The sequence below is a fragment of the Ranitomeya imitator genome, chromosome 1, assembly GCF_032444005.1.
Source record: "Ranitomeya imitator isolate aRanImi1 chromosome 1, aRanImi1.pri, whole genome shotgun sequence".
In the NCBI taxonomy this organism is placed as follows: Eukaryota; Metazoa; Chordata; class Amphibia; order Anura; family Dendrobatidae; genus Ranitomeya; species Ranitomeya imitator.
Window position 1 is genome coordinate 495,875,741 of NC_091282.1, and position 20,697 is coordinate 495,896,437.

Genomic DNA, 20,697 nt, shown 5'->3' on the forward strand with positions numbered 1-20,697 from the left:
CTAGCAACTGCCTCCTGGGTGGCAGTGACCTCAGGATAACAGTATAACCACTCAACACAGAATCATGGTATTCTTGCAAAAAGCATAATCGGAGATACACAGGGACAAACAGCTTGCATTCAGGGGTATTGGAAAGGGCCAAGGACTGAGCAGTACGGATTTCATCTTCCAGCTCCGAGGAAACCATGGCCACGACAATACCCTTAGGAAGAATGGAGGAAGGAGGTTCTGGAGGAGACAGTGTGTCAAGACTGAGACAAGGGCATCCGCCTTCACATTCTTAGACTTTTGTTCTGAACGTTTGGTGACCAAACTTTTAGCTCCGCCCCTTTGAGTGAGGTCCGTGAGAGGCTTGACTGAGAAAATCCTTTAATAAATTTTCTATAACTATTTGCTAACCCTAAAAAATGCTGCAGAGCCTTGAGGTCGCTGAGTTGAACCCTATCAATGATGGCCTGAACTTTCCCAGGATCCATCTTAAACCCGAAGGCAGACACAATGAAACTCAAGAATATTTCTTGAACAGAAGGTCCATTTTTCATTTTAGCAAGCAAACAATTCTCAACCTTTGCAGAACCAAACTGACCTGTTTATAATGTGAATCCAGGTCAGGTGAGAAAATTAGAATATCGTCCAAATAAACCACAATAATTCTCCCAATATATTCAGAAAATATCATTCATAAAAATTTGAAAAACTGCGGGGGCATTCGTTAGACCAAAAGGCATGATGCGATTTTCAGAGACCTTCAGACGTTAAAAATGCTGTCTTCCACTCATGACCATCACTAATCCGTATCAGATTATATGCCCCTCTGAGATCCACTTTGGAAAACCATTTGGCCCTGGAAAGCTGATTATATACTCTACCGTTCAAAAGTTTAGGGTCACTTAGAAATTTCCTTATATTTAAAAGAAAAGCATTTTTTTCCAATGAATCTAACATAAAATCATTCAGAAATACTCTATAGATTGTTAATGTGGTAAATGACTATTCTAGCAGCAAACATCTGGTTTGTAATGCAATATCTTCATAGGTGTATAGAGGCCAATTTCCATCAACCATCACTCCAGTAGTGTTATGGTACTTTGTGTTTGCTAACTGTGTAAGAAGGCTAATGGAGGGTTAGAATACCCTTAAATCCTTGTGCAAGTATGTTAGCACAGCTGAAAACAGTTTGGCTGATTAGAGAACCTATAAACCTGAACTTCCTTTGAACTAGTTGAGAATCTGGAGCATTACATTTGTTGGTTCCATTAAACTCTCAAAATGGCCAGAAAAAAAAGAACTTTCATGTGAAACTCGACAGTCTATTCTTGCTCTTAGAAATGAAGGCTATTACATGTGAGAAATTGCCAAGAAACTGAAGATTTCCTGCAATGTTGTGTACTACTCCCTTCAGAGAGCACAAACAGGCTCTAAAGAGCAGGGATGTGGAGTCTGAGTTGGAGCTTGAGCACATTTTGGTGGAGTAGGAGTCAGTATAAAATGGACTGTCTCTTGACTCCTAAAAATATTTAATTGGGTACAGTAGTTAAAAATATTCCCCACAAACTGCATTTATCATAAGAATTTGGGAAATTTATGAAATGTCCTATAAATGTCTGTCCTATTCCTGATCTAAGGTCTAGACTTTTAGCTGAGATAAATCTGTGCTGCAGATTATGTTCATGAGAAGTAGTGAATCTCCTCCTCTACAGATAAGAGGAAAAATAAACACACAGGGAAGGAATGCCTGAATTTGTCAGAACTTTTGGAGTGAACAGGAAAGCGGGATTAAGGCAAGTACTTTTTAAAGCATAGCTAAACTTTCAATAAACTGCATAAATCAATAGTCCAGTATGTTGTCTCCGTTTTCTTGATGTCTTAGTTTTGTTTTTTTCTCTTTGCTCATGTTTTTAGAAATTAGCTGCCCTGGTGACTTATAAAACAGTTTTTCCCCTTATAATCTATGTATAGTGTATATAACATCTCCAATTCAGAAATACAGTAACAGGATTGATGAGGACATACATATTTGTGTTCTACAATATGATTCAGCACAAACATGCCCCCTGCCTCCTCCCCTCTTCATAGACTGTGAAGAAATGTGTGAAGCATTTAGTGAGCTGTACCCTGAGACAAGTCTGACATTGAAAGTTCAGCAATAAAGCTTTCTAACATATTTTACAAACTTCATACTTATCTGTCCTATTGATTTATGCAGATTGTTTTATTTATATCCTAACTTATACAGTGCATAATTCCCTATTCTTGCAAGAATTACAATATACCTTATCTTTTTACGGGACAAAATTATTTTGAGAGCAAATTTACATAACAAAATGTCTAAAAAGCATCGTATGAAGTCAGCTGTATTTGAGCATTTTACTGTGACTCAAGATAAAAAAACATTTTGTCAGTGTATAAGTGACCCAGATGAAACAAATGCTGTGATGCCAAAATCAGGCAGTGATAAAATTGCTCCTTCAAGAGCTTCCAATCTAAGACCTTTACAATGCTGCCACCCAGAAGTTTACAAAGTTGTGATTGAAAAAGATCACAGCAGCACCAAGAAACCAGAGACAAGCACTTCCCGCCAGGCAAAGGTGGAGGAAAGAGCGTCTCAAACATTAGTTACAAGATATTTTGTAAGTGACAGTTACTGTAACAATGACAGAAGATGTGTTTAAAGACAGCTCATAGAGCTTGTTGTGAAGGACAAGCTCATTATTTACACAACCAGCTTTTACAGCTCTTAATGGAGAAATCTCCCTCAAACTTTGTTTTTCTCAAGAGAAAGTATTAGAAAATTAGTGATTTGAAGAAGCCCTTAACCAAAAGAAAGATCTTAAAGACTCAAGAGACGCTTTTGTGTTTATTAAAATGGATGCCTGCACACGTCAGCGTGAACTATTTTGCTATCAACTTTTGATAGGTTTGTGACGACCAAAAAATTGTTACTAAGACGCTGGCATTAAGATACTAAAAGCTCATTACAGCTGCTAGTTTCTTCAGACCTTAGTGGAAAAATTCTGCAAGATTATGAACTCAAAAAAACAGGTTTTCTGTTGTAAATGATAATGCAGCAAACATAAGTACAGTTGAACTGATTCATGAGAATGAAGGTGAACAGTAACTTGAAGAACATTTTACATTCAGTATGTTGGAGATTGAAGGCCACAGTCCTGTTCCCATAACGGAGTAACAAACATATTACTACAGAAGAACAGCAAAATTATTCTTTACAATTATATGATCTTTCCTGTACATCACATGCGGTGTGTCGTGCACACGCTGCCGCTGGCTGAGATATTCTGTAAGAGGGACATGCTCAAACTCTGATTAGCGATGTGAAAAAATTGGCTATTGCTGCCAGAACCCCTAAAATTGATTCCATCTTGAAGAGACGTGCTGGAAAAGGGGCAATTGTGTATCAAGCCACTCGGTGGGGCAGCACCTATTTAATGATTGAGCGATTGCTTGAGTTGAAACCCTTCCATGTAGATATGGCCAACCCACAGGTAACACTACATGAAGGTCAATGGACACAGGTGGCTGAAGGAATTTCTTAGTCACCCATTTACAGTGACTAAAAAGTTACAAGCTGAGATTCATCTCCTGGCATTTTTATAAAGGAGTGGAAGAACTTGTTGTTTTGCCTGTCGCAAAGAGGAGGTTTAATCGCAGATGGCACTGCTTCTTCAATGAAACAGACACTACTATTAAAAAAATGAAATTCTCCTGGCAGCTGTTTATGTGGACCCGAGTCATCGTATATTGCTGGATGATCAACAGCTTACTAAAGGAAAAGAAGCTTTGATTTGAGGTAGCAGTTAGGATGAGTGGGCTATAAGACGACAAAGAGGACTCGCGTCCTGCCAGTGCTGCTGCTGCCGTTCCTTCATCCTCATCAGATGAGTTTGATTTCGACAAGTATTTGGTTGACATGGAGCAGGCAAAGCATTGCTGCAGGGAAAAAGATTCCACTCCCATAGAAAAGATTGACCATATTTCAGCAACATTTTTCACTTGCTCTCAAAGTAGAAGAGTTCAATCGTTCCATCAAAACTGACAGTGCACGAGGCAATTCTTTTTATACCCTGAAATTGTTAGAGGTTGCCTATGTGGTTACTGCTTTGCCACCAACCCAAGCTAGTGTAGAGAGGTTGTTCTCTAGCCTTAACCACTTCCCGACCCATGACGCCACGTAGGCGTCATGAAAGTCGGTGCCATTCCGACCCATGACGCCTATGCGGCGTCATGGAAAGATCGCGTCCCTGCAGATCGGGTGAAAGGGTTAACTCCCATTTCACCCGATCTGCAGGGACAGGGGGAGTGGTAGTTTAGCCCAGGGGGGGTGGCTTCACCCCCTCGTGGCTACGATCGCTCTGATTGGCTGTTGAAAGTGAAACTGCCAATCAGAGCGATTTGTAATATTTCACCCATTATAACGGGTGAAATATTACAATCCAGCCATGGCCGATGCTGAAATATCATCGGCCATGGCTGGAAATACTAGTGTGCCCCCACCCCACCCCTCCGATCGCCCCCCCACCCCCCCGATCTGGCCGGTACACTGCTCCGGCTCCCCTCCGTCCAGTGCTCCGCTCCCCCCCGTGCTCGTGCCCGCTCCCCCCGTGCTCCAATCACCCCCCCGTGCTCCAATCACCCCCCCTGCACTCCGATCCACCCCCCCCCGTGCTCCGTTCCACCCCCCCGTGCTCCATTCCAGTCCCCCCGTGCTCCGTTCCACGCCCCCCGCGCTCCGTTCCACCCCTCCCGCGCTCCGATTCCTCCCCCCGTGCTCCGATCCCCCCCCCCCCGTGGTCCCCCCCCACCCTATCATACTTACCGATCCAGCCGTGGTCCCGTCCGTCTTCTCCCGGGCGCCGCCATCTTCCAAAATGGCGGGCGCATGCGCAGTGCGCCCGCCGAATCTGCCGGCCGGCAGATTCGTTCCAAAGTGCATTTTGATCACTAAGATATAATCTATCTCAGTGATCAAAATAAAAAAAATAATAAATTACCCCCCCCCCCCTTTGTCACCCCCATAGGTAGGGACAATAAAAAAATAAAGAATTTTTTTTTTTTCCACTGTTAGAATAGGGTTAGGGTTAGGGGTAGGGTTAGGGGTAGGGGTAGGGTTAGGGTTAGGGGTAGGGTTAGGGGTAGGGCTAGGGGTAGGGTTAGGGGTAGGGTTAGGGGTAGGGTTAGGGGTAGGGTTAGGGTTAGGAATGTGCACACGTATTCTGGTCCTCTGCGGATTTTTCCGCTGCGGATTTGATAAATCCGCAGTGCTAAACCGCTGCGGATTTATGGCGGATTTACCGCGTTTTTTTCTGCGCATTTCACTGCGGTTTTACAATTGCGATTTTCTATTGGAGCAGTTGTAAAACCGCTGCGGAATCCGCACAAAGAAGTGACATGCTGCGGAATGTAAACCGCTGCGTTTCCGTGCAGTTTTTCCGCAGCATGGGCACAGCGATTTTTGTTTCCCATAGGTTTACATTGAACTGTACACTCATGGGAAACTGCTGCGGATCCGCAGCGTTTTCCGCAGCGTGTGCACATACCTTTAGAATTAGGCTATGTGCACACGGTGCTGATTTGGCTGCGGATTGGCCGCTGCGGATTCGCAGCAGTGTTCCATCAGGTTTACAGTACCATGTAAACATATGAAAAACCAAATCCGCTGTGCCCATGGTGCGGAAAATACCACGCGGGAACGCTGCGTTGTATTTTCCGCAGCATGTCAATTCTTTGTGCGGATTCCGCAGCGTTTTACACCTGTTCCTCAATAGGAATCCGCAGGTGAAATCCGCACAAAAAACACTGGAAATCCGCGGAAAATCCGCAGGTAAAACACAGTGCCTTTTACCCGCAGATTTTTCAAAAATGGTGCGGAAATATCTCACACGAATCCGCAACGTGGGCACATAGCCTTAGGGTTAGGGTTGGAATTAGGGTTGTGGTTAGGGTTAGGGGTGTGTTGGGGTTAGTGTTGTGGTTAGGGGTGTGTTGGGGTTAGGGTTGTGATTAGGATTATGGCTACAGTTGGGATTAGGGTTAGGGGTGTGTTGGGGTTAGTGTTGGAGGTAGAATTGAGGGGTTACCACTGTTTAGGCACATCAGGGGTCTCCAAACGCAACATGGCGCCACCATTGATTCCAGCCAATCTCGTATTCAAAAAGTCAAATGGTGCTCCCTCACTTCCGAGCCCTGACGTGTGCCCAAACAGTGGTTTACCCCCACATATGGGGTACCAGCATACTCAGGACAAACTGCGCAACAATTACTGGGGTCCAATTTCTCCTGTTACCCTTGTGAATCTAAAAAAATGCTTGCTAAAACATAATTTTTGAGGAAAGAAAAATGATTTTTTATTTTCACGGCTCTGCGTTGTAAACGTCTGTGAAGCACTTGGGGGTTCAAAGTGCTCACCACATATCTAGATAAGTTCCTTGGGGGGTCTAGTTTCTAAAATGGGGTCACTTGTGGGGGGTTTCTACTGTTTAGGCACACCAGGGGCTCTGCAAACGCAACGTGACACCCGCAGACCATTCCATCAAAGTCTGCATTTCAAAAGTCACTACTTCCCTTCTGAGCCCCGACGTGTGCCCAAACAGTGGTTTACCCCCACATATGGGGTATCAGCGTACTCAGGAGAAACTGGACAACAACTTTTGGGGTCCAATTTCTCCTGTAACCCTTGGGAAAATAAAAAATTCTGGGCTAAATAATTATTTTTGAGGAAAGAAAACGTATTTATTATTTTCACGGCTCTGCATTATAAACTTCTATGAAGCACTTGGGGGTTCAAAGTGCTCACCACACATCTAGATAAGTTCCTTTCAGGGTCTAGTTTCCAAAATGGGGTCACTTGTGGGGGGTTTCTACTGTTTAGGCACATCAGGGGCTCTGCAAACGCAACGTGACGCCCGCAGAGCATTCCATCAAAGTCTGCATTTCAAAACGTCACTACTTCAATTCCAAGCCCCGGCATGTGCCCAAACAGTAGTTTACCCCCACATATGGGGTATCACCGTACTCAGGAGAAACTGGACAACAAATATTGGGGTCAAATTTCTCCTGTTACCCTTGGGAAAATTAAAAAATTCTGGGCTAAATAATTATTTTTGAGGAAAGAAAACGTATTTATTATTTTCACGGCTCTGCATTATAAACTTCTATGAAGCACTTGGGGGTTCAAAGTGCTCACCACACATCTAGATAAGTTCCTTTGGGGGTCTAGTTTCCAAAATGGGGTCACTTGTGGGGGGTTTCTACTGTTAAGCCACATCAGGGGCTCTGCAAACGCAACGTGACGCCCACAGAGCATTCCATCAAAGTCTGCATTTCAAAACGTCACTACTTCACTTCCGAGCCCCGGCATGTGCCCAAACAGTGATTTACCCCCACATATGGGGTATCAGCGTACTCAGGAGAAACTGGACAACAACTTTTGGGGTCAATTTCTCCTGTTACCCTTGGGAAAATAAAAAATTGCAGGCTAAAAGATCATTTTTGAGAAAATAATTTTTTTTTTTATTTTCATGGCTCTGCGTTATAAACTTCTGTGAAGCACTTGGGGGTTCAAAGTCCTCACCACACATCTAGATTAGTTCCTTTGGGGGTCTAGTTTCTAAAATGGTGTCATTTCTGGGGGATCTCCAATGTTTAGGCACACAGGGGCTCTCCAAACGTGACATGGTGTCCGCTAATGATTGGAGCTAATTTTCCATTTAAAAAGCCAAATGGCGTGCCATCCCTTCCGAGCCCTGCCGTGCGCCCAAACAGTGGTTTACCCCCACATATGGGGTATCAGCGTACTCAGGACAAACTGGACAACAATATTTGGGGTCCAATTTCTCCTATTATCCTTGGCAAAATAGGAAATTCCAGGCTAAAAAATCATTTTTGAGGAAAGAAAAATTATTTTTTATTTTCATGGCTCTGCGTTATAAACTTCTGTGAAGCACCTGGGGGTTTAAAGTGCTCAATATGCATCTAGATAAGTTCCTTGGGGGGTCTAGTTTCCAAAATGGGGTCACTTGTGGGGGAGCTCCAATGTTTAGGCACACAGGGGCTCTCCAAACGCGACATGGTGTCCGCTAACAATTGGAGCTAATTTTCCATTCAAAAAGTCAAATGGCACGCCTTCTCTTCCGAGCCCTGCCGAGTGCCCAAACAGTGGTTTACCCCCACATATGAGGTATCGGCGTACTCGGGAGAAATTGCCCAACAAATTTTATGATCCATTTTATCCTACTGCCCATGTGAAAATGAGAAAATTGAGGCGAAAAGAATTTTTTTGTGAAAAAAAATTACTTTTTCATTTTTACAGATCAATTTGTGAAGCACCTGAGGGTTTAAAGTGCTCACTAGGCATCTAAATTAGTTCCTTGGGGGGTCTAGTTTCCAAAATGGGGTCACTTGTGGGGGAGCGCCAATGTTTAGGCACACAGGAGCTATCCAAACGCGACATGGTGTCCGCTAACGATGGAAATAATTTTTCATTCAAAAAGTCAAATGGCGCTCCTTCCCTTCCGAGCCTTACCATGTGCCCAAACAGTGGTTTACCCCCACATATGAGGTATTGGTGTACTCAGGAGAAATTGCCCAACACATTTTAGGATCCATTTTATCCTGTTGCCCATGTGAAAATGAAAAAATTGAGGCTAAAAGAATTTTTTTGTGAAAAAAAAGTACTTTTTCATTTTTACGGATCAATTTGTGAAGCACCTGGGGGTTCAAAGTGCTCACTATGCATCTAGATAAGTTCCTTGGGGCGTCTAGTTTCCAAAATGGGGTCACTTGTGGGGGAGCTCCAATTTTTAGGCACACGGGGGCTCTCCAAACGTGACATGGTGTCCGCTAAAGAGTGGAGCCAATTTTTGATTCAAAAAGTCAAATGGCGCTCCTTCCCTTCCAAGCCCTGCCGTGCGCCAAAACAGTGGTTTACCCCCACATATGAGGTATCAGCGTACTCAGGACAAATTGGACAACAACGTTCGTGGTTCAGTTTCTCCTTTTACCATTGGGAAAATAAAAAAATTGTTGCTAAAAGATAATTTTTGTGACTAAAAAGTTAAATGTTCATTTTTTCCTTCCATGTTGCTTCTGCTGCTGTGAAGCACCTGAAGGGTTAATAAACTTCTTGAATGTGGTTTTGAGTACCTTGAGGGGTGCAGTTTTTAGAATGGTGTCACTTTTGGGTATTTTCAGCCATATAGACCCCTCAAACTGACTTCAAATGTGAGGTGGTCCCTAAAAAAAATGGTTTTGTAAATTTCGTTGTAAAAATGACAAATCGCTGGTCGAATTTTAACCCTTATAACTTCCTAACAAAAAAAAATTTTGTTTCCAAAATTGTGCTGATGTAAAGTAAACATGTGGGAAATGTTATTTATTAACTATTTTGTGTCACATATCTCTCTGGTTTAACAGAATAAAAATTCAAAATGTGAAAATTGCGAAATTTTCAAAATTTTCGCCAAATTTCCGTGTTTATCACAAATAAATGCAGAATTTATTGACCTAAATTTACCACTAACATGAAGCCCAATATGTCACGAAAAAACAATCTCAGAACCGCTAGGATCCGTTGAAGCGTTCCTGAGTTATTACCTCATAAAGGGACACTGGTCAGAATTGCAAAAAACGGCAAGGTCTTTAAGGTCAAAATAGGCTGGGTCTTGAAGGGGTTAAAGTAGAAAAAAAGTCAATTTGAGGTGATCTCTAAAAGAGGATCTGATGGAGGCGATACTATTTCTCAGAACTAATTCATAGACTGCACACATGGTGTTCAGTAAGTTTTTGTTAAACTTTTTTGTATAATAAATTGTAAATATGAAAGTTTTTTTTTATTCTAAGTTGCATTCCACTAAATATATTGTATGTTCTATCTAAATGGCTTGATTTATTGTATCCTAATTAAAAGCCTGATACCATTTTACCACAGTAAATGTCAAACTTACATGAGCCATGTATGAGGGGGTTAGAGTTGGATTCAGACTGTCATGGAAATTGAGGAGTTCGAGTCGGAGATTTAGCCTACCGACTCCACAGCCCTGCTAACCAGAGTAGAAAGAAAGGGGAGGGCCCTGCTGCGTAACTGAGCAACAAGACAAGTACATTAGTCTGTAGTTTGAGAAATCGATGTCTCACAGGTCCTCAACTGGCAGCTTCATTTAAATAGTACAGGCAAAACGCCAGTATCAACGTATACTGTGAAGAGGCGACTCAGGGATGCTGGCCTTCAGGGCAGAGTGGCAAAGAAAAAAACCATATCGGAGACTGGCTAATAAAAGGAAAAGATTAATATGGGCAAAAGAACAGACATTGGACTGAGGAAGATTGGAAATAAAGTGTTATGGACAGACCAATCCAAGTTTGAGGTGTTTGGATCACACAGAAGAATATTTGTGAGACGCAGAACTGAAAAGACGCTGGGGGAGTATGCCATCTGTCAAGCATGGTGGAGGTAATGTGATGGTCTGGGGTTGCTTTGGTGCTGGTAAAGTGGGAGATTTGTACAAGGGATTTTGAATAAGGAAAGCTATCACTCCCATTTTGCAATGCCATACCCTGTGTACAGTGCTTGATTGGAGCCAATTTCATCTTACAGCAGGACAATGACCCAAAGCACACCTCCAAATTATGCAAGAACTATTTTGGAAAGAAGCAGGCAGCTGGTATTCTATCTATAATGGAGTGGCCAGCACAGTCACCAGGTCTCAACCCCATTGAGCTGATGTGGGAGCAGCTTGACCGTATGGTATGCAAAAAGTGCCCATCAAGCCAAACCAACTTGTGGGAGGGGCTTCTGGAAGCATGGGGTGAAATTTCTCCAGATTACTTCAGCAAATTAACTGCTAGAATGCCAAAGGTCTGCAATGCTGTAATTGCTGCAAAGGGAGCATTATTTGACGAAATCAAAGTTTGAAGGAGAAAAAACTATTTCAAATAAACTTTTTTTTTTCGAACCTTGTCAATGTCTGGAATGGATTTTAAAATCATTTGGCAACTCATTTGATAACAATGAGTTCTCATGGAAAACACAATTGCCTGGGTGACCCTAAACTTTTGAAAGGTAGTGTAGATTCGGGATAAGTGGAAGCGGATAAGTATTTTTAACCGTTATTTTGTTTAATTCTCGGAAATCGCAGCAGGGACGGAGACCTCCATCTTTTTTAACAGAAAAGAATCTGGCAGCTACCGGCGATGAGGAAGAGCGAATATGACCTTTTTGTAAACTTTCGTTAATGTAAGTTTTCATGGCTGACCACTCAGGGCCAGAAAAGTTATACAAATGAGCCTTGGGTAATTTGGCATTAGGAATTAGATTAAGGCTATGTGCCCACGTTGTGTTTTAAACGTTTTGCCGCTGCGGAAACGCTTAAACGCTTACAAACAGCATCCCATTAACTTCTAATGTTCCTCAATTGATGTGCTCATGCTGCGTTTTTTTCACAGCGTAAACGCATCGCGGTAAACGCAGCATGTTCATTATTTTTGCGGAATCGTGGCTATTCCGCACCCATAGACATGCATATGAAAAACGTGTCAATTGCGCGTCAAATGCATATCAAATGCTTCTAAATCCGCATGCGTTTTTCCTGCCAAGGGTGTGCGGATTTGAAGCCAAAAATTCTGCTTCAATCCTGCAACGTGGGCACATAGCCTTATAGCACAGTCATAGGGGCGGTGAGGAGGTAATATCTCACTTTTTCCCAAAAAATATCTCCGAAGTCTTCCAGGTGTACTGGAAGACTCTCCAGACTATCAGAGCAAACATGCACAGGCTTCAGACACTTTTCAATACAATAAGGACCCCATTTGACAATATCTTTCCGATTCCAGTCAATCGGATTATGCATACACAACCAAGGAATACCCAACACAATTCCAGCAGGTAAATCCTCCAAAACATATCAGGAGATCAATTCCGTGTGAAATCCACAGTAACTAACCCAACCAGATTTTTGAGCAACGGTGTTTCATCAATGGCCAAGATTTGCATAGGTCTTTCTAGCTTAACTGTCCATAATCCTAGCTTCAGAACAAGTCCCCGCATCATTGAAATTAGCAGCAGAACCGAAGTCAATAAATGCAAATGTGAACGGACACTGATCTTGAAAAAGTTCAGCATTCAACAGCACTTTCTGAGGAGTAAAAGGGTACCTGTAAGTCTGAGTGACCTCGACAATCACCAAGACTTTAGGCCTTTTCCGACGGCTTGTTTGCTGCAGGTCGTGCCAAACAATCGTTTAAAAAAAAAATGTCCAGCTTGGCCACAAAACAGACAGTCCAAGTTCCCCTAGTCTCCTCTCCTTAATCCTTGAGTTGGCAGCACCAACCAACATAGTCTCCACCTCAGGTGAACGAATCGGACCAATAGAACAAGATGGAACCTCTTGCTGCACCTCGCATCTCTCTTGCATCCTCCGATCCATGCGGATAGCCTGAGTCATGGCCTCCACCAAACAACCAGGTGGAGCCAGAGCGTCCTTATGAGACTACGAAAGACCCCTGAGGAATTCACATCTGAGAGCTGCGTCATTCCACAGGACCTCAGAAGACCACTTCCGAAACTCGGTACAATAGTCTTCTACTGTGCAGTTCCCCTGTGACAGGTTCATGATCCTTGTCTCTACCACGTTGACCCTGTCAGGTTCGTCATAGATCTGTCCTAAAGCATCAAAAAAGCATACACCGAAAGGCGTTCAGGAGCAAGAGAGGGTAGGGAGAAAGCCCAGGTCTGAGGACTCCCACCCTCCCCCCCGCAAAAGCGACATTCCCACCAGCTGTGACTCATTCCTTGGTGACCCGGGGTGCAAGGTAAACAATTTACAACTCTCCTTTAAAAATTCTGAACCAATCTTTTTCTCACGACTCAGATACATCAGGTGGTTCAGAAGTCATAACAGCGGTCAGCGGAGAGAGATTGAGGGGCAGTAAGCGTACCAGAAATCTCACACTGTAACTGAGCATGTGAGGATGCCAGTTTGTGTTGTTCCAAGGCCAGATCTTGGACTAACAAAGACAGATTTGCCACCTGATGACAGTGTACGTACCGGATTCACGCGCTGGGACACATATAGAAAACAGTAAAGCGCATGTGCAGCTCCCAGGAGACTCTTTACCTTGCGCATGCGCTTTACTGTTTTCTATATGCGTTCCAGCACGCGCACATTACATTCTGCTTTGCGCATGTGCTTTTCTCGTGTTCGGGCAGAGACGTTTGCCCGCACAGTAGCACGTCACTTCCGGTTGTGCTCATTTCCACCTGTGTCTGCCGGCCACTAATTGACTTCAGCGTGTTATCAGGCATGGTCTTCCAGGTATTTATACCCGTTCGGCCGCAATCAAAATAATTCCCCTGACAAAGCCATACTTGTTACGGCGATATGCGTAGGGCCACATCCGGGTCCTCTGCTCTCGTCCCCGCTTACTAGGACTTTCACCCCATCCCTCCCCCCCCCCCCCCTGTGGCACTCACCCCTTACATCATTGTAAGTCTTGCTTTGGTCATTTCTGCCTTAGTTAAATTGGCCATGGGGCCATTTGCTATCCTTTTGTGCATTTTGGCATCCGGCACGGCCTCTTATTGTCTGGGTCTTTGTCTATTTTAACTTTCTTCTCATAGGGGCTCTTTTTCACTACCGCCACAGTTTACAATATCGGGGTCCCATTCCCTTATTTGGATCTCTTGAACAATTGTGGGTGCATATGGACGCATAATTATTGTATACATTCACAGATAATAATAATTTTTATTTATATAGCGCCAACATATTCCGCAGCGCTTTACAAATTATAGACTGGAATTGTACAGACAATAGACATTACAGCATAACAGAAATATAGTTCAATACAGATACCCGGAGGAGTGAGGGCCCTGCTCGCAAGCTTACAAACTATGAGGAAAAGGGGAGACACGAGAGGTGGATGATAACAATTGCTTTAGTTATTCGGACCAGCCATAGTGTAAGGCTCAGGTGTTCATGTAAAGCTGCATGAACCAGCTATCTGCCTAAGTATGTAGCAGTACAGACACAGAGGGCTAATACTGCATAAAGTGTATGAGAACATGATGCGAGGAACCCTTTTTTTTTTTTTTTTTTTTTTTTTTTAAAATAGGCCACACAGGGATCGTTAGGTTAATGCATTGAGGCGGTAGGCCAGTCTGAACAAATGAGTTTTTAGGGTACGCCTAGTTTTTCCATGACAGATAAACTTTAAACAGTCGGGGTTATTTTTTATTTGTACCATGAGCATGGTCTATACTTGATCTCTTTTATGTACATGCACTATGTTCATATGTTACATCATTCATTTATAAAGGGGCTTGAGTGTTTGTACCTAATTGTTTTTACTTATGTTTTAAGTCGCCATTGTGTTGTGTGCCAATAAAGTTCACTCTATTTCATTTCAGTTTTGGTGTAGTGTGCATACCTTACAGTAGTGTTTTCCCTTCTTGGTTCATTATTTTTGCTACTGGGTATCGCACCTCCCTATACACTGTTCCAAATTATTATGCAAATTGGATTTAAGTGTCATAAAGATTTAATTGTTTTGTTTTTCAAATAAGCTCATGGATGGTATTGTGTCTCAGGGCTCAATGGATCACTGAAATTAATCTTAAACACGTGATAATTAGTTTTCCAGGTGATTCTAATTAAAGGAATCTACTTAAAAATGATGTTCCACATTATTAAGCAGGCCACATGTTTCAAGTAATATGGGAACTAAAAATGATCTCTGCTGCTGAAAAGCATTAAATAGTGCAATGCCTTGGACAAGGTATGAAAACATTAGATATTCCACGAAAACTTAAGAGTGGTCATCATACTGTGAAGAGATTTGTGACTGAAACAGAGTTCATGCAGATGAAGGCGTAATGAGGAAGGTTTCTGCCAGACAAATTCATAGGATTAAGAGAGCAGCTGGCAAAATACCATTACAAAGCAGCAAACAGTTATTTGAAGCTGCTGGTGCCTCTAGAGTCCCTCGAACCTCAAGGTGTAGGATCCTTCAAAGGCTTGCTGTGGTGCATAAACCTAATATTCAGCCACCCTTAAACAGTGTTCACAAGCAGAAATGGTTAAAGTGGGCCCAGACATACATGAACAATAATCTCCAAATAGTCTTGTTTACTGATGAGTATCAAGCAACCCTGGATGGTCCAGATGGATGGAGTAGTGGAAGGTTGGTGGATTGCCACCATGTCCCAACAAGGCTGCGACGTCAGCAAGGAGGTGAAGGAGTCACATTTTGGGCCCGAATCACGGGGAAACAGCTGGTAGGACGCTTTAAGGTTCCTGAAGGTGTGAAAATGACCTCTGCAAAGTATTTAGAGTTTCTGACAACTTTCTTCCATGGTCTAAAAAGCAGAAACGTGCCTTCAGGAGCAAAGTCATCTTCATGCATGACACTGCACCATCTCATGCTGCAAAGAATACCTCTGAGTCATTGGCTGCTATGGGCATAAAAGGAGAAATTCATGGTGTGGCCACCATCTTCACTTGACCTCAACCGTACAGAGAACCTTTGGAGTATCATCAAGCAAAAGATCTATGAGGGTGGGAGGCGGTTCACATCAAAACAGCGGCTCTGAGAGGCTATTCTGACTTCATGCAAAGAAATACAAGCAGAAACTCTCCAAAAACTCACAAGTTCAATGGATGCAAGAATTGTAAAGGTGATATCAAAGAAGAGGTCCTATGTTAACATGTAACTTGGCCTGTTAGGAGGTTTTGGAGTTAAATAGCTTTTTTGTTCAGTGAATGTGACCTCCTAATGCTGCAAATTCCACAAATGAGCATTTTCAGTTCTTTAAAACATATCAAATGTAAATAAATTCTACTGTGCCTAATAATTTGGAACAGTGCATTTTGAGTTTTTATTTATTTTGGAGATTATACTGTTATCATTGGGAGGTTTCTTTAACCCCTTAATGACCGTCAATACGTCTTTTAACTGACCTGAGATATAAGAGAATAGCCTCCCCATACAGGTGACAATCCAGCATCTGTCGGTTGTACACTATAGCTGACAACTTGCTGTACCAGCCACGATCAGTATTTGCACCATCTAAATCTGTTTAACCCCTTAGATGCTGCTGTCAATAGTGACTACATCATTATAAATGGTTAACAGAGTGTGGGGGCTTCTTCTTTGTCACAATTGGTGCCCTTAGGTCATGATTTTGTTGTCCTGATGTTTGCCATGGCAATTCATGACCAAATAGCGGCCTTAGAGTTTGACAGCTGTAGTAATCTGTTTAGAAGTTAGCAACACTTAGGTGGTAAAAATACACATTTTCATTGCTATCATACCACTTTGCATTACTTCCTGTAAAGCACCTGAAGAGTTAATAAACTACCTGACAGCAGTTTTCAATATGTTTAGGGGTGCTGTTTTTAAAATGGTATCACGTTTGTGGGTTTCCCAATATATGGGACCCCTAAAGTCACTTCAAACATGGATAAGTCCCTAAAAAAATAAATTTTGTAAATTTCTTTGAAAAAATGAAAAATTGCTGCTACATTTTTAAACCTCCTAAAATGCTAACAAAATAAAATAACATTTTACAAATGGTGCTGATGTAAAGCAGACATGTGGGAAATGTTATTTATTAATGGTTTGCTGTTGTATGACTATCTGGATTAAAGGGATAATCATTCAAATTTAGAAAATTGCTAATTTTTTAACATTTTTCTCAAATTTTTGATATTTTTTTATAAATAAACACAAAAAATGTTGAACAAAATTTACCATTATCATAAAGTATAATGTGTCACGAAAAAACAATCTCAAAATCACTGGGATTTGTTGAAGCGTTGCAGAGTTATTACCACATAAAGTGACACTGGTCAGATTTCAAAAATTTGGCTCGGTCACTAAGGGGTTAATAAAATTCGATGTATAATCTAACGGGTGATTACTTTTATTAGACTGACTGTCATTTGCACCGACCATTTAGGAAAATCCGAGAAAAATATCATTTGCATAATAACTTGGAACACAGTGTATAATGCTACAGTAGTGCCCTGGTTTTATCTATTCTACAGGAAAACCAGAAAGGCAAATATAGCTTACAGGGAGCATGCAAAAGAGAAGTCTGGTCACAAGCAGAGTCAAGTCCAGGAAGGGAATAGTCAGGCTGGGTCAGGCGCAGAGCACAGAGACCTCAGACTTACACAGGCAGCAGCAAGTGTACGATTGACGCAGTGAAGGAGCTAGCATGCTTAAGTAGAAGACTAGTCAAGGAAAGGAACACAGATGATGCAGCACAACCCCTACACAAAGTAACATATCAGACAGGAACAGAGTGGAGATCGTGACAATGCAGTTTTTAAATGAAGTTCTTTATTAAGGGAATAAGAAATCCCAACCTACAGGGACCTTTGTGAAAAGTGATTGCCCCTAAACCTAATAACTGGTTGAGTCTTTTTACAACGCTCTGGAGGAATTTTGGCCCACTTGTCTTTGCAGAATTGTTGTAATTCGGCCACATTTGATGGTTTCTGAACATCAACTTCCTTTTTTAAGGTCCTGCTACAGCTTATCAATCTGATGAAGGTTAGGACTTTGACTACTCCAGAGTCTTAATTTAGTTTTTCTTATTCCATTCCGAGGTGGACTTGCTGGTGTTTTGGAAAATTGTCCTCCTGCATAACTCAAGTGCTCTTCATCTTAGGGTCATGAACAGATGGCCGGACATTCCCCTTTAGGTTTGTTTGGTAGCTAGCAGAATTTTTGGTTCCATTTTACTACAGCAGGTCTTCCATGTGTTGATGCAGCATGACGGCCCCAGACCATGATACTACCACCACCATATTTTACTGTTGGTATGATGTTCCTTTTCTGAAATGCTGTTACTTATACTCAAGATGTTATGGGACATACACCGTCCAGAAAGTTCAACTTTTGTATCGTTAGCACTCCCTTTTTCCACACAGAGCCCTGTAAGTTTGGATTTCTTTTTACCTTAATAAAGACCCTCAGTTAAAAACTGCATTTTGTATTTAAAGGGAACCTGTCACCTGAATTTGGCGGGACCAGTTTTTGGTCATATGGGCAGAGTTTTCAGGTGTTTGATTCACCCTTTCCTTACCCGCTGGCTGCATGCTGGCCGCAATATTGGATTGAAGTTCATTTTATGTCCTCCGTAGTACACGCCTGCGCAAGGCAAGATTGCCTTGCGCAGGCGTGTACTACGGAGGACAAAGAATGAACTTCAATCCAATATTGCGGCCAGCATGCAGCCAGCGGGTAAGAAAAGGGTGAATCAAACACCCGAGAACTCCGCCCATATGACCAAAAACTGGTCCCGCCAAATTCAGGTGACAGGTTCCCTTTAACTTGTCATCTTTTGTCTAATATTTTCTTTAGTGATCTGAAACATTTAAGTGTGGCAAACATGGAAAACAATTAAATCAAGTAGGGGGCAAACACTTTCTCACATATAGATATTATATTGTTTTTCTACTACCTGTTGGCTTATCTGCAATATAAATTTGCAGGTACAGAAGCAAAATGTCAGAGATGCACTTTTTATACACTGAGACAAATGAAGTCTATTGCCTGCACTTATGCCTTTGTTTCTGTACTTTTGTATTGTTAGTATACTCAAACAATGGTTCTAGCTTTAGGAACACAGAACCCAGTGATTCCTTCATGAATATTATGGATGCTCCAACGTTCACACCGACCGGAAGGCAAGTATTCCGTGTTACAAAGTTTCCTTCATTTTTGGAATACTTTTTCAGGTTTATAGCCATGAAAGCTAAAGTTTTATAGGCATGTTCTCATTATTCCACAGAGCTTTTAGAGGCACAATAAGCCTAAACAGAAATTCACATGCAAAGTTAAAAAAAAAAAAAATCTGCACCGTTTGTGGAATTGCTGGGAGAGTTGATTTGAGGGTAAATGTACATACTGCTTTCACTCTTGGATTGGGGTCTAGAAAATGTGTAGCTTTGTACATTACCGCCTGAAATTTTAAAGGCAGTTTGTCCTTCCCACATTCAGGTTAGGCTACGTTCACAACGCAAATCAAAACACACGCAGAAACGCTGCGTTTTGCGATGCATGCGTCCTTTTTTGCCGAAATTTGAACGCAAGAAAAATGCAACGTGTTGCGTTTTCTGCGCCCGACGATTGCTGCAAAAAAACGCATGCGTTGCACAACGCATGTCCATGCGTCCCCCATGTTAAATATAGGGGCGCATGACGCATGCGTCGCCGCTGCGTCGCCCGACGCAAAACGCTAATGTGAACGTAGCCTTACTGGTACAGTCACAAGACTTCACTCCCATTAAAAATCATACATTAACATCAAGTTTGGTACAAGCGTGATGACACTTCACGTGTGTGTACTAAATTTTATTCAGGTGTGTTGTAAATGTTTTGTTTTAAGAGGAAAAATCTAGAAAGAAAAATAACAATCAAGAATATAAAAAAAAAAAACTTGGTTGCGGGCGCGCAAGAATTTTTTTTCTTTTTTTTTTTCTTCTCTGAGCTCATGCAACTCTGACAGCCTGATTGTTTAGTAAAAAATGCTGTAGTTCCTTATTACTACAGTATGTTTTTACTCTCCCTATTTTAGTCCGATCAACTAATCATTTTTTTTTTTTTTTTTTTGTTTAAATTCACTTTTTTAACACACAAATAAAACTGAGGCCGAGCAGTGATTTGTCACTGACCTGCGCTTCACTGCTGTATGATGCACACACTGAGGCAGAGTAAAGTGGGGGGGGAATAGTCAGACTGCAGTCATGGAAAACAGGGAGCAGTGATTTGTGTAGGGAAGCATTAAGGCCATGTGCACACGTACAGTATTTTTCGCGTTTTTTTCGCTATAAAAACGTGATAAAACGTGAAAACGCGAAAAAAACGCTTACATATGCCTCCTATTTACAATGTATTCCGCATTTTTTATGCAAATGTTGCATTTTTTTCCGCGAAAAAATCGCATCGCGGAAAAAAAACATGTTCATTAAATTTGCGGAATTGCGGTGACTCCGTACACCTAGGAATGCATTGATCTGCTTACTTTCTGCATGGGGCTGTGCACACCATGCGGGAAGAAAGCAGATTATGTGCGGTTGGTACCCAGGGTGGAGGAGAGGAGACTTTCCTCCACGGACTGGGCACCATATAATTGGTTAAAAAAAAAAATGAATTAAAATAAAAAATAGTCATATACTCACCCTCGATGTCTTCCCGCCTCTCAGCGGTGCATGCTGCCGATTCCGTTCCTATAGATGCTCTGTGTGAAGGACCTGCGATGACGTCGCGGTCCTGTGATTGGTCGCGTGACCGCTCATGTGACCGCGACGTCATCGAAGGTCCTGCGCGCACCATCTATAGGAACGGACGCCGCTGAGGACATCGGCTGTCTGCAGAGGGTGAGTATAACCATTTTTTTAAATTTTTTTTTATTATTTTTAACATGATATCCTTTACTATTGATGCTGCTTAGGGAGCATCTATAGTAAAAAGTTGGTCACACTTGTCAAACACTATGTTTGACAAGTGTGACCAACCTGTCAGTCAGTTTTCCAAGCGATGCTACAGATCGCTTGGAAAACTTTAGCATTCTGCAAGCTAATTACGCTTGCAAAATGCTAAGAAAACCGCCAAAAAAACGGGGGAAAAACGCAAAAAAAAAAATGCGGATTTCTTGCAGAAAATTTCCGGTTTTCT

General features: G+C 42.1%; 1 protein-coding gene across 2 annotated transcripts in view; it reads left to right on the top strand.

The window, feature by feature from the left end:
• HAUS6 (HAUS augmin like complex subunit 6) overlaps positions 1-20,697 on the top strand; it is an 88,492-nt gene that overhangs the window by 42,137 nt on the left and 25,658 nt on the right. The window contains exon 12 of one of the 2 annotated variants that reach the window (XM_069766205.1): positions 18,614-18,711. In XM_069766205.1, the coding sequence (XP_069622306.1) occupies positions 18,614-18,711 (98 nt within the window). The remainder of the gene's footprint in view (positions 1-18,613; positions 18,712-20,697) is intronic. The other variant, XM_069766213.1, reaches the window with a different exon arrangement.